Source organism: Vanessa atalanta, chromosome 2, assembly GCF_905147765.1.
Source record: "Vanessa atalanta chromosome 2, ilVanAtal1.2, whole genome shotgun sequence".
In the NCBI taxonomy this organism is placed as follows: Eukaryota; Metazoa; Arthropoda; class Insecta; order Lepidoptera; family Nymphalidae; genus Vanessa; species Vanessa atalanta.
In genome coordinates, this window is record NC_061872.1 from 10913264 (window position 1) to 10928964 (window position 15701).

Here is a 15701-nt window from a genome sequence, read left to right on the forward strand (position 1 = left end):
CAACTAGATTATCATTTGACTTTGTCCCAACCCACCTTGGTAAGCGAATATTACCTAATACAATCTGTTCTTCACGGTAAGTTAACCATTCTTGTAATAAATTTTCTGGAATTTCCTCATCCCAATTAAATCCTGCCAACCACAGCTTTTGTATCATTACCTTTGCTATGATAATGCTTGACCCTACCCACCCAAGTGGATCGTAGAGTCGTGAAATATCAGATATAATTTTTCTTTTCGTTATAGGTTGCTGCAAATGAGGAAGGCTTACTGCATAGCGGAAGGTGTCATCACTGCGGTTCCAAGTAAGTCCCAAAATTTTTGTTATTTCATTTTCTTTTATTTTTATTTCTTCCTTTATATCATTTTCCCTATTTTCCTTTTGATTCATCTCCATTACTAGGCTATCATCATTGCTATTCCACTTTTGTAATGAAAACCCTGCTTTTCCCAATAGTTCGTTCATTTCCACAAATACTTGTTTACCTTCTTCGCAGGTTTGAACTCCCGTCATAAGATCATCTACATAAAAATCGTTGAACACTCTTTCGACTGCCAACGGATAATCAGTACTATGATCATCAGCAACTTGTTGAAGAGCCTTTACTGCTAGATATGGAGCCGAAGATGTGCCAAAAGTAACTCGAGTATGCCTATAATATTTTATAGGTTCGTTTTTAATATTTCTCCACAGTATTCTCTGACAATCTGCATCTTGCCTTTCCACTTTAACTTGCCGATACATCTTTACGATGTCAGCTGACATACAAATTGGTGAACACCTCCACTGCATGATTATATGCCGCAACTCTGGCTGCAAGGTAGGTCCAACCAACAACTGATCATTGAGTGATAGGTTGTTTTTGCCTTTGCAGGATGCATCGTAAACAATTCTGACCTTCGTAGTTTCTTTATCATTTCTGACAACGGCGTGATGTGGTAAGTATATAGCCCTCGGATTATTTATATCTTCTGGTGGTACTTCTTCCATGTGATCCAGTTTAAGATATTCACTTATTACCTCCTGATATTTTGTTTTCAGAATCGGGTCTTTGCTGAACTTGACTTCTAACGATTTAAGACGTTTTTCGGCTATGTCTCTAGATCCTGTGACTTCGGGATATCCATTTTTGAAAGGAAGCCGAACTATATACCGCCCATTGGGATCTCTTTTGGTGGTTTGAGTGAAAATTTGTTCGCAAAGCCTTTCTTCCTCTGAAAACATGCTGGATTTTTGTTTTGGAACGTCTGATTCAAGTTCCCAAAATTTCTTCAATAAATCCTCACTTTCGCAGCAATGCATTACACTTATACGAGATGAGGGCTTGATGTTGCAGCTTACAGTACCGGACAGAATCCAGCCGAGACTGGTTGCTTGTGCTATCAGCGTTCCTTCAGGATTTTTCTTCATACCTTCCTGCAGAATTACTCCATATACGTCCGCACCCAAGAGAAGATCGATATGATTTGAATTGAAGTACTCCGGATCAGCTAGCACTAAACCTTCAAGTTCCTGCCATTCTTTGGCTTCCACTCTTCTAGTTGGCAAGAGAGAGGTTATATTCTTTACCACGTGTGCTTTTATTAAAATTTTAAAATCAGGTTTGTACCGAGACTTTATTTCCACGGTGACCATAGTCTTAGAGACTATTGCCTTATTTCCTCCCAGCCCTGCTATCTGACTGGTGAAAACAGTTTTCTTTAAACCCAAATATTGTACCGTAGATTCGGTTACAAATGAAGCCTGCGACCCCTGGTCTAGGAGCGCCCGAATGCTGTACTCATTACCATTCCTGCATATAGCCTTGACTAAAGCCGTGGCAAGTAGCACTTGTTGTTGTTTCTTACCGGCTGCAACACAAGACATCATAAAGGATGATGGAGAGGCATTCGAAGATGAGGTTGTGGCACCTTCTGAAGAATTAACAACACACTCAGTCTTGTTTTCCTCAGATGAATTAGCATCCTTAGGATGCAATAGCGAATGATGAGTCCGCTTGCAAATACTACACCTAACAGGTGTCCGACACTCCTTGGCAGAGTGATTGCTTCCCAAACAATTGAAGCAAACATTATTGTCATAAACAAATTTACGACGAGATTCAACAGTTTCACTATGGAACATTTTACATTTACTTAATTTATGACCTTCCGGACATAACGGACATGTTACAGAACTTGCAACATGAAGTGTTTTTACTTTACAATTATTTTGAAATTTGTTTTCTGGTTTTGAAACCGGGCCCAAAAACTCGATAGCGCGAAATCTATTTGTTAAAAAATCTTTAAATTGGGTATAGGTGGGAAGTTCGTCTGACGAAATATTTGATGATACACTAAACTCCCACTGACGTCGAGACTCTGAATCCAGTTTCAAAGTAAGGATATGAATTATTAAAACATCCCAGCTATTTACATCTATACCTAGATTTTTGAGAGTAACTAAACAATCATTAGTGGTGTTAACTAGATCTTTTAATGCATTCGCCGACTCGAATGACATATTCTTTTGGCTAAAGAGTCGTTTTAAAACGTGGTGGCAGATGTATTTTTTATTGTTATACCTTTCCTCTAGTAACTGCCAGCACCTTTCAAAATTTGACTCTTGAATTGGCATATGCCTCAAGAGTTGCTCCGCTTCACCCGCAAGATGTCCCTTCAAATAATGTAACTTTTGTACATTGTCTAAAGATACATTTTGAATTATTAAGGATTTGAAAAGATCTTTAAAAGAAGCCCATTCTGAGTAAACTCCTGAAAAGGTAGGAATATAAATTTTGGGTAATTTTACCTGAGCAGCTCTTGTGCTTACATTGTCAGCTCCACTTCCACATTGTGTCATATTAAACTCTACCAACTTAGACTTTAATTCACATTTGTATTCCAAATAAATTTCCTCAGTTTCATTATATTTATCAGACGTTACATAATTTGAAGAATTTAAAATTTTAGGTTCGTAATTTCTCATTAAATCCTTATGACCACATAAGAATTCAAGCCACAATTGATCAATAGCCTCTAACCTTCCTTCTATATAAGCCTTTGTTAACCGGTCTTTAGGGCTTTTCTTAAAATTCAACCTTGATTTACACATACGCAAATATAAATCATATTGAAAGTTGATTAGAGACTCAATTTTAATAAGCTAAAAATAAATTATTTCTAAATGTTTTAGTAATAGCTCAAACTGAAATCGAACATGGATTCCCCGTACTTTCAATTTTTGTAAAATTATTCTAAGTCAAATATACAATTTTTCTAAATTTATTAAATACTAAGAATACTAAAAATACTAAGTAAATTAATAAAATATAATATCTTCTTTTTTCAAATTAATGTAATTTTAAATGTACTCACAGTTTCACTTTTTATATTTACGTCACTCTATCCACAATACATTGGTGTGAATTCCAAACTTCCTGCTTCCCCTTGGAGTAGTAGGGCTCCGATGACCACCACTCACTCCCGGTAGCTAAAATATCTTAACTTACCACCTTGAATCACTGTTCGCAATATTACGACTATTTATAATCTCGCGAGATAGGTATAGGTAGATTTTTACTGTGACAATTACATTAGTACAAACACTAATGGATTCGATTCAATCATATAAACTCATATTAAAATCAAGTTCAGTGTAGAAGTCAGCGTTTGTAAATAATATTATTACTCCAGAACCACAATGGAATAATATGAAATCTGTTAAAGATCTTGATGCACTCCATTATGTTTCTTTCCGCTTGGGCTTGCTTACTAATATATTGTTATGAATGCTGCTATTTATGGATTATGTTATATATATAGATATATATACGAAAAAATTAAAATTCAAATAGGAATAGAAAAAGTTTTAACAATTTTTACATACAAATGAATATCCAGACCTAACTTTAACATCGGTACTTAGACGGCTACTAGCTACTACTGAAATTAAATAACCAAGCGTTGAAGCGTTTTTACGATTTTCGGAAAGAATAATTCATTCCCTTCGGTTGAAGCCGCCCTGACCTGAATAAAGTATGTCAAAACAAAATTCGAAATTTTATCCGAAGTTCATATGAAAAATTTGTTGAGCTATGAAACGTAAAACATCGAGAACCGTACAAAAAGTTACCTACAGACGAGAAACGACGAGTGGTGTTCATATTGAATTGAGTAGTGTCGAGAGCTCCGGCAACTAAGGGCCGCATTGAACGATATCTCAAAAGCGCCACACTCGAAAAGGTCACAGGGGACTTTAATATTAATGGATTTTTTAATAATACGCTCATAAGAAATATATAATATTAAAAACGCACTTATGACATTTATATATTCTTAAAGGCTCAAAACTTGACGAATCAAAGAATTTCCGCTAAATCATTCTCGTTCTTGTATAATAAAATTCTAAATTCTCAATCACTTATGTTGTTAACATTCAATCGCTCACCGGTTCGGTTACGCATGTTCGTTATGGGCACATAGTTTGCTTACAATGTGTGATACCTACATGGCTGTTAGCAATACAATCAAAAGTATCGATTTTTTACCGTGGGTTCAAGGTTCTACTAAATCAAATCGATCGATTACGTCGCTACACTTCTTTGTAATTTATATACTTAAACATTCTTGTAAAACTAACAATTATGAAAATCATTTTAGTTATTAAGAAAAAATCACAATAATTTGTTATAAATACATACATATGTATCTATACATACGAGCACATAACTGTACGATAATATTACTCATTCAATAGTTTGAAATCTATTTTGCTTTATTTTTCGATTTATATGTATATTATTACGAGTAAAGTAACCATTAAATCATTCTTTTCATTCTGTGGAAACCTTCAGAAAGTACCGGGCCTCTTTTGGTAAGCTGAACTACGTGTTGTTTAACTATTGCGTTGGCCTTCTTTAGCAAGAATCCGAGAGACTATGGAATCGCGTCGATATAATTCATCAGCGGCCTCTCTCGTGATGTGTTCCTCTCGAACCTCTTCTCAAGGGCCCTTAAATCATTCAACTGATATTTTCAATTACACCCTGTTTTTTTTTATTAAAAAGTTATCTTTTAATAAGCAATTGTCGTAATTGTAAACGTATATAGATGTTTCAATAAAATGTTATTACTTATTATTTAGTATCGAATGAACGTGACATGAATAATGAATAAGTCGAATTTGTTGACATGACAATATAAACAATTGTATTTACTTTGTTTATATAACGATTTCCTGTATTTATATAAAGAACCTACAACACGCATGGTTTTAATCTTATTAAGCAGTTAATTCAAGTAAAACAAGTTACCGTAAAGTAACTAGCTCTCACGATAATTACGATAAAATAATAAATCATATTACAACATTTTTCATGTTCACTGCTTCATTATGTTACTCATATATAAAGGAAAATCTCCATCTCTATTAGGATAAGCCATTTGTTTTTCTTTTCTTAAGAAGTTACAATAACACAATATAAAAATTATGAGGAACTAAAGCGATACGTCGCAGACGTGGTAACGCTTGCAGTTGACTACCCCACAATAATGGCGGTGTTCAACATTCGCGCCAACCATCGATACGACGCTTCACCAGATTGACTGTCAAATCTTTTTTCCTCCTAATTCAAAAGATGGCGCTAGCGATGCGCCCTCATATACATGTATTATAGAGGAACATGAAGTTCACGCTTGACAGGTCAATAGTCTAAATTTAAAACGGACGAAACTGCGAAGCGTAGATTCTTATAAAATAATATTATATACTAAAACCTCAGTCAGTCAGTTTTATGTGTATTGAATTAATAGTTTTTTCAGTTTCTGGTAATACATAATAAACGTCTCCTATTTTATATATTGCATGCTACCCCGGATTTGCAATATATAAATGATTCAAGGATGTAATTTATTAATAAAGATATTGTTATGATGTAAATATAATTTATACCTAGGGTAGGTATAGCACTCAGGATTAATGTAGTTTTCTACTAGTAATTTTTTTTGCTACCTTTACATAAAAAATAACAAATTTTTAAGAGTAGCATTGATAGATTCAAGATAAGTTAAGATTAATGTAATTTTTATTTATAATTAAGACAATATTTTTACTATTTTCTACCCGTGACTATCCTTCATATGACAAAGACATAGATATGTTTGAAAAATCTATTGAAAAGTCCAACACACTATATTTATTTTTATATGTTCCATATTTATTTATAGAAAAATCTTCAACGATAATTACGCGCTTCAGCCCTCCCTTAAATCGCCAGAATGTTACAATATAAGTATATAGTAAAATGACCTTATTTACGTAACCTTGCTTATGAATAGACATTTTGATTGAATTACCTTCCTGAAATGTTAATTGGGGCCTTTATGAGGTTCTTAGACATAAAAATGTGAGGGAGTAAAGTTGCTGAATTCTCATGATTGGCTTTTAAATGTTTAAAGCGAATGTAAGAAACGTAAAATGATATAATAAATCCATTTATGAAGATAGAAAGTTTTTTTTTTTTTTAAACTATAAACATTTCGTTATCTTTGTCAGCTTGAGCCGAGATAGCTCAGAGGCCTATTTTAGCATACGTGAATTTTAACATTATTGAAGATGTCAGTTCGAATCCGAGCCACTGAAAATTCATGTGCTCATTTTGTGTTTATAATTCATATCATGCTCAACGATGAAGGAATACTTCGTGAGGATGTGTCGAATGAAATTTTTCCACATATGTACATCCACTAACAAGCCATGAAACAGCGAGGTGGAATGAGCTCCAAGCATTCTCCTTATAAACCAGAGAATGGTTTATATTATTCTCGGTGACGATGCCAGCAAAAAGTGAAGTTTACATTTACAGTATGTAAACTTTACTTTTCGCTGGCGTCGTCACCGAGCAAAGGAAAAATCACAACATACTATGTAACTTTAATTTAAAACCGCCATTATCGAAAACACAAAGTAATCAAGGTTCGTTAAATAAATGGCACCCGAAATAAATAAGCACGCAAACGTGTACAAAGGTCACCCGTGGCTTTAGGACGGACAACGAGGCAACCACTAATTTAAATCAATCTGTAAATCTTAATTAGTGAAGCGAAGTTTATGTTACACAGAATGACAGCACTGGTAGAACATCAGTTTTTACAAAAAGAAAAAAGGGAGAATTTTTCGTAAGTTTTCGCGAACTATGGAAGCGTTTTTATTAAATATTAAAACCTATACATTCTTAATGGTACAAAATCACCTCATTGACAAAAAATGAGAGAGAGCCTAACTTCATTTTTCTAGTATAAAACTTCTAAGTTTAAAAGTCATTATTCCTAAAGAAAGTAATGAATTATATATTATTTATTTGATAATTTTAACACTTTGGTTAACTCTGTTTCGTTTTAAAGATTTAACCAGTTTGTTTAGTTTAAAATAGGCAGGCAGACTAGCAAATAGGCCAACTGATGGTAAGTGGTCACCACTGCCAATAACATTGGCACTATAATATCACTAATGGTTCACCAACCCTGAGAACTAAGATGTTTTATCGCTTGTGCTTGTAGTAACACTAGCTCACTTATCCTTCAAACCAGAACACAGCAACACTAAATACTGTTATTTGGCTGTAGAATATGAAATGAATTAGTGGTACCTACCCAAACGGGCTTGCCCAACACCAGCCCAACAACCGAGAGTCTCATCGTAAATACAATCACATTCTTAAATCCCATGGTTAGAGGCGCATTAATGATGTAAGAGGTGGTTTATAGTTATTACACTGTCTTTATTTTTGATGTTATCACCTCTTCATCAAATGACCCATTTGCTCTTTTACCTTTCCAATCTACAAAGGTATATCTATATATATATAAAAGCGAAATACCACTCATTGATTAATCACGAAATCTCATAAATTATAACACCTACGACCTTGTAATTTGGCAGATAGATTCCTTATAGAGTCTTGATATCCACTAAGAACGAATTTTACGAAACTCCACACCCAAGTGGGTAAAACGGATGTTTGAATTTTGTTAAGTCCTATGTTTTTTTAAGTAAGAGACTTGTAATTTAAAATATATGCTCTATAGATGGTGTGGAGGTGTTCTAATAATGTATCTTTAGAAATCCACAACCTTTTGGGGTTAAAACCGGGAATGCTAGTATAAATATATTTTCATGAAATTCTTTCAAGTAATTTTTGTAATAGATTTATTTTGAGCAACTTTATTCTTGAAACCGAAACGCTTAGGATATATTTTTAACTTTTTCATTATACAAAGCCTATGTATATGTAATCGTAAAGTGATTTCTTGGTATAAACTTAATAAATTGCTTTTCTTTTCTTTCGCAGCTCGTCAGCGAGTGAGCTTATATCGAGGCGAGGCGTGTTCTCCCGCAGACAGTATGGCTCCGTTGAACAGGTAAATGTTGAGACGTATTCGTGCTTTGTATACAATTTTATTCCAGATATATTTAAATGTGAAATTATGTTAAAAAAAATTACTTTAACGTTTTACGTTGAATTTAAATGTGATATACATATATCAAAGGATGTTTGAGTAAATGATGGTATAAGCTGAATAAATAATAATGTTGATAAATAATGCTGCTGAATAAAGAGGTCATTTTTATTATTAGAAGTGTATCACAGCCTTAGGTAACTTGATGACCAGTAACTTTTTAGGTGCATCGTTCAATGTTTTAAGGCTCAGTTTTAATTATCTAAGGCGGTCTGGCGATCAAGAGCTTAGCTTATGTACTCGTAGCTGTGGAGGTTTTGCAAATTGATGGTTCAGCTTAACTATTCCACGTTAACTACCAAAATAAGTCAGTTTATAGCAGTCCGACATAACGCAAGCTAACCTAATCCATTCACATTTCATGTTTAGCTTTGGCTTAGTTTTTACTAAGCATTTCAAAAATCTAGCTTAACCATGTTAATTTAATTATCTCAACTTAGTCGTAACGTACCTAAGTTCATGGTTAATGACTCGCTAAAATAAAAAACATAAAATTAAAAATAATTGTATAATAAACACTTGTTATTCTAATTTTTAAATAAGAAATCATAGTATTTACTTTTAAGATCTTGAATAATTGTAGAAAAAAATATTTTTTCTTTTGTTTGTTCCGTTTTCACACAACTAATAATCAATCGAGATAGAGGTCAATACCAATGTTGTGTAAAGAAACTTTTTCGTTCGAGTGCTATCGACGTGATCGCTGTCCAAACTATTACCGATTCAGACAATGTAATTTGTAAATCTCTAAAGTGATGATATGTTGTAATTATTATTATTCGCATAAAAAACTGTAAATCTTTATAAACATAAAGGAACAATTTGAAACGTTTTTTACATACAAACTTTGACAAATTGCAATTTGAACCAGTAGTTTTAGAATAATTGCGAAGCTATAAAAAAAACGCATGAATAAATACGCGAAGCGCATTGTATAGCGTACGAGCGCGGGTGAATAGGTCGGTTGTCGAATGTTTATATCTCATTGGTTAAAAAATAACGAAGGATAAAATCCATATTTCACTCGTGCAAACTCGAGATGTAAGATTAAATATTACAATGAAACTTATGGAATGACTACTTATCCCCGTGGACTCGTCTGATTAAATTTTAATTAATTACTGAGTGCTCACGATGAAAAGATCTTTTCATTAATTTTACCAGCCATCGAGTACTTTTCAGAAGTAGTTTTGTTATTATATTTCAAACTACCATCATCGTAACGAGATAAAATGCACACCCGTTTTTATGAACATCTTTAATATTAAAGTAAAGTAAAAGCCAGTATCTTATTAACAGTAACAGTAAAGTATATGACCCACTGTTGGGATAAGACCTTTCTCCTTTTTTGAGTAGGTGGCTTGGAGCTTTTGAACCACGCTGCTTCAATGCGGGTTTCTCATCCACCAACTACAGTTTTCCTTCTCATGGAAATTCAGTGGCGTTTGTCCGGGTTTGAATTAATAATCATTGGTTTAGATTTGGTCTTCTAACCACTGGGCCGTCATTGCTCATGCTTCATAATTTCGAGTTAGAAAGGGCCTAAGTGCTATTTTAGACTATAATCTCTGTCCCAAATTTCATTCAGATCCGTTCAACCGTTCCGTCATTAGTAACATCCATCCATCCAAACTATTGCATTTATAATATTAGTAATATCAAATAAATATTTTGCTTTTAGGGTAATTAAATAAATATTATTATCATAAATCATTTCATTTTAATTCACAATAGCTCAAATATCACAAAGCCGTTCCCTTTTCCATGAATAATGGCGGCCCATATTTCTATAGAAAGGAAATTATTTATATGGCATGCCATTGGAGTAATGTATTGCAACGTTAAGCAATTTTTTACATAAATTCGTATATTTTAGTTTAGTTTACATAATTTGACATACACCAAGCTACATTTTACTTGATAAAAATAATGCTTATACATAATAATGCTTATATAAAAAAACAAGTGTGAAAATAGCTTGTAAATGTAATATATAATAGTAACACATACATATGTGTATATACATCTAGATGTTGTTAATATAGTATCAGTTAGTAAAAACAATCTAATTGTTTGTAAAACTAAATACTCGAAATTAGAGTTTAGGTATTTATCATATATTTGTTTCTTCGCAAAACTGAGAATACATCACTTTAAGAAAAGAGAAACAATCATGCATGATTTGCGCTTATAATTCTTCTCGTTGAGATGACATCTCGTTGTCATCGGTGCAGGAATCGGTGCGTGAGGAAATCTGTATGTGTGTATCCATATCGAGCATATTGGGAAAGCTCCAAAAGTCTTTAAATGGAGATGAAGCCTTAGCCCGAACGTGGGACATTTAAACACTTCACTTTATTTAACAACATTTTAATATTCATTAATACATATTCTTAATTTTATTGATCGAACCTATCACAAACTATTACACATTACATAAGCATTATTTACATTCTGGACTTAAAAACATCTACACAAAATAAAAAAAATATATAGACGACTAATTTATTATACTTGTTGAAGTATTTCATTAAGAGTTCTCAATCATGGACTTATTGGAATCTGTAAGCTTCGTAAAGAGTGATAATTAAAATTTTTATCGAATCCTAAACTTCTAAGGACTTGAATTAATATTCTGCCACGGATATTAATTCAATCAGTTTCGTATAATTAAAAAACACTCTGAGTTATTCACGGTTTGTAATAGACATCAACTTTACTGATGATATTGTTATTAATATGCTAAAAAAATTATACATGCTCACATAAGTAGCTATATATCTTGGTTTTCATTTCGTTTATGCGAATTATATTCACATTGCTACTTGATTTGTTCTAGTGATATAATAATTGTACAATCATACAACTAATTCTAACATTTTTTACAACCAATTAGATCAAGGAACTTATAAATATATCAAGGAGTTTGTATTAATAAAAAAATGGGACGGTTTTAAATTTGCTCCAAAGTAATACTTGTCCAAGATCAGCTTTCTTGTAATTTAAATGTATAATCTTTGATATATGTATTTGGGCCAAAAATTTCCATTATTCATCACATCGTCTACTGCATATTCAACCTTTTATATACATAAAGAGAGCATTGTTGTTAATTTTCTCTACACTCATGATCCGGGTTTAATGAGAATCAGTAGGAGGATTCTTACTAATAGTTCTTATATTAGAAAATAAACCCTACACACTACGTTTTAAGTTAGAGCATATTAAAAATAAATTTTATCTTCGTTTATTAATTAAGTATAATTCAAATGTCAATTAACAATATAATGTTATTTACAGTAGGTCACTCTCCATTACGTATACGGTATAAAAGATTTCATCCACTCCTCGTACAAAGGAATCATTGTAATCTCCTGAATATGACAGTGGAGAACAATGTCGGAGTACACTTTTATATAAACCTAGACGATGTTTATTATTTCAAACAACATCATGAAATGAAATGTCGCTGACAGTTTAGTGATATCCATACAAACTGACAAAATAATAGAATTTTACGTAACGCTTCCAACGTGGACGTATTTCTGTTTTTGGAAATAATAATATTATGATGGAATAAGTTTAGTTTGTTTCCAGTTTCATGGCGGATATGGACTGTACGACTATGTTTAAATGTTACAATGTCCGAGCGAACGTTACCAAACTAGAACAGAGCCATGAATACATTGTACCTAGAGTTTGTAAATTTCTAAAATTACTACGAAGCAGTAGCAGGAATATTAGCATAGCATAGCATAGCATAGGGGAATAGATGTTGATAATATTATAGCATTTACCTTTTTACTAAATTTTAATTCAAATGATTTGTCATTTACAAGTAAATATAATAGTAACACAGTAAAACCTTTCCATGCAGTTGATAAACACACTGCGCCGTTGCCAAATAAATGTAATAAAAGTAACCTAATATAGTATAATAATTTAATAAATTGAGCGTATATGGAATTCACGAACTAATCACACAGTGAAAAAGAACGTAATTGTGTATGAGAATATAAAACTACAATCTAAGTGTACCTCAAAGTAGTATATTAAGGCCTCTTTTCTTTCTCAGTTATATAAATGAAATACGAGTATAAATCTATAAAACATTAAGTGGCACGTATTGCTTACGATATATCTGTTTTAATGTGTGTGAAATATTTAAACTGCGTTAAGATATTATAATCATCCATTCATCCCAGTCTGAGTATTATAAAGACAAAAACTTGTATTAGTTTTTATCTAATGATTAAATAGTTGTGGAGTCAAGGAATTATATAAATGGTTATGGGTACATTATACGTTTAATTTTATACAGAATTTCATCAATATTTATTTTATTTCATATTTAGAGGGGTCTTTATTGACAAATAATCATGTCTTTTAATTATATTCATCAGTCTAATATAATTAACTCACCAGTAAACTAATATAGATACCGTATATAATCTTAATTTTGATCACTATTAATAAGGAACAAATTGGAAATTAAAAATTTAGAAAACTTAATTAAGTACAATCTGTACGATCCGATAGCACACAATGGTGATACTGCATCGGGTTCACGATATTATTTTCTAGTGGCACTTTACAAACTAGGAAAAGTTTTTAAAAGTCGAAAGAGCTGAGTAAGAGCAGTATATTGTGATGAATCTGATAATATCCGTTAGCTTAAATTACTCAATTTATCAAGTTTCTCATTTTAAACGCTTAGTTTGTGAACATTTTTCCGATCTTTTTTAGAGAAAGGGTGCATACAAGAAATTCAAGATTAAGAATTACAAAACACTATCATCATCCGTTATACAACTTTCTTTTGTTTAAAGATACCTTAACAATATCAAATATATTCACGAAACTGCCAGGTCATTTTAAATTGGTTTTAAAGACACATTTAAACTCTATCCTTATAGCAATCATATTAGAAAACTCCTGACCTTTGCAATAACGCTTTAAATGACAGGTTATAATAATAAATTTAGTTTTAATTTTTTTATTATTATATTAATAATACGTAGCATCCTATTATGTTTACTTATGTAACCAACACGAAAGGTAATGTCTATAATTTAAAATATGTTTCAAATTTTAATATTAATTTATTGGGATTACTTAGTAAGGTAGTAAAGGTGTTTTATTTAACAAATAATATAGGTTTATTTTTTTTTAAATTAAAATTCATATAGTTCTATCTTATACATTAAATCTTATTACGATTTATAAGCAGCATAATTATTTTTTCTAAGAAATACAAATAAATATAAATTTTTGAATACTTTGAGTATCAAGTTTTCCGTCCAAATTAATTATTCGTGCATGTGTCATGTTAAACAAGGCGTGAAGACAGAGAGTATACTAATTGCTTCATTAGCGAATATATCAATCAACGGAGAGGCACACCTCGGCTGACAACAATGGAACACCACAATTCTGTGGGCCGACACACGTAGACATTAATGTGTTGACAATCAATCACGGGTTAGAGTGGCAAGTGCGATACTTATATTAAAATATAGGTTAATTGACCTTAAACTAGATTTATGGACTTCTGTCATTTTTTTCTTTTTCATAGAAACGTCGTGTTTAATAATATTGATAAAACTTAAGTTGATTTATTCATAAACAACATCTTCCTGGAATAATCGAGTCTTGAATAGGTTTAAAAAAAAAAACTTTGCTTTTAATGTAGAAAATTAATTTTAATGTTTTATTCAATGTTTGTAATAATTTAAATATTCTTATTGAGTTTTTACGTCCTACTGATAATACATATTCAAGAAAATTGTTATTCATAAGTTCTTATTGGCCAGTGATGGAATTAAGTTATTCAAGATAGACGATATCGCCTAATAGATAAGTATATCTAATAAAACTTAAACGGAGGCGCGGTTTGAAGTCCGGTCAAGGGTCATTAAGATTTTCCAAGTCACAATAATCAGGGATATTATGGAGCTCCGTAACCGTACCGAAACTATCAAATTTCCTAAATAAAAAATCTATCCGTAATCCAAACCTACAAAAAAATATGTTTATTATATATTATTTTTGATACTTATTTATACTTAAAGAGAGTAGTTATTGTATTTTAAAGCTGTTTATTTTTTTCTGGAATTATATTTAATACTAAATGGCCTACAAATAAAGTCAAATTAATAACTTGTAATTTTTTCTTTTACGATTTCTAAATAATCCAATATCCGTAATTGAAACTATCCGAAACAATCGGATAAACCGAAATAATTTCAAGCAGCAATACTTATTGTTAGTATTGTCCGGGTTTGAAGGGTGAGTGAATCAGAGTAGCACAACAGACATCTTAGTTCCCATACCATCAATGTCTATAGTCATCACTTATTACCAGGTAGCTCATTTGCTCGTCTGCCTAATAATTTTTTTAAAAAAAATTTATTATACCGTGTCTATCACAATCACCGAATTGATTTTAAACTCAACTCTAATACAAATCTTGTACCTGTATTTCACACAATAATAGGTTATTTTTTCTTCAATATTCAAACTCCGCCACCCTTACGGAAAACAACTTCTAGCGAGAAATAACGGTAAGAAAATTAGTTCCGCTTAGTTTCTCTTCTACAATGAGATTAGTATCCTCAATTATAATAAAATCCAAGCATCCTTAGCCAAAAAGTATTTTCTTAGTGAGTGATACCATTTTTTGGCACATTAATTATATTTTATTAAATATGCGTTGTTAACATAGAATATCATAGAAATCTATATAGAAACGTTATCTGTATCTTAAGCAAACGTAAACTAAGTTATACGTTTTTTTTTAATAAATAAAGGGTAATAAAAAAAGCTACTTTTAATAATTTTTGCTCCTTATAGCAATAAATAATAAATGATGTGCTTTCCAACTGGCCTTGTATACGGTCTTTTAATCTTTAACCATCAGAGTTTAGTTGTTTCTAACTTTCCAAACTAGGGTAGAGAAACTGTTACCTACAGCTATAAACTTACAAATTGTACGATTGGCTTTACTTTTTTCCACAATCGATTTTATTTTTCAAGCCCGCTTATTTACTATATATACATTACTTTATACTTTTGTATGTGTATCTAAGTGGTGGTGGAATGGCTTAGATGGCAGCGGCAGATGGTGCCGTGATAAATTTTAAGGATTTTTTTTTAACAAAAACAACTTATTTTGCAACACTTAATCTCACTTTGCCAAAAGC

The 15701-nt window shown here is 31.8% G+C and overlaps 1 protein-coding gene across 1 annotated transcript in view; it reads left to right on the forward strand.

Annotated features, from left to right (window-relative positions):
• Nucleotides 1-15701, forward strand: part of LOC125073417 (GTPase-activating Rap/Ran-GAP domain-like protein 3) — an 82153-nt gene that overhangs the window by 34479 nt on the left and 31973 nt on the right. The window contains exon 2 of the mRNA XM_047684241.1: nt 8331-8400. Within this exon, the coding sequence (XP_047540197.1) occupies nt 8331-8400 (70 nt within the window). The remainder of the gene's footprint in view (nt 1-8330; nt 8401-15701) is intronic.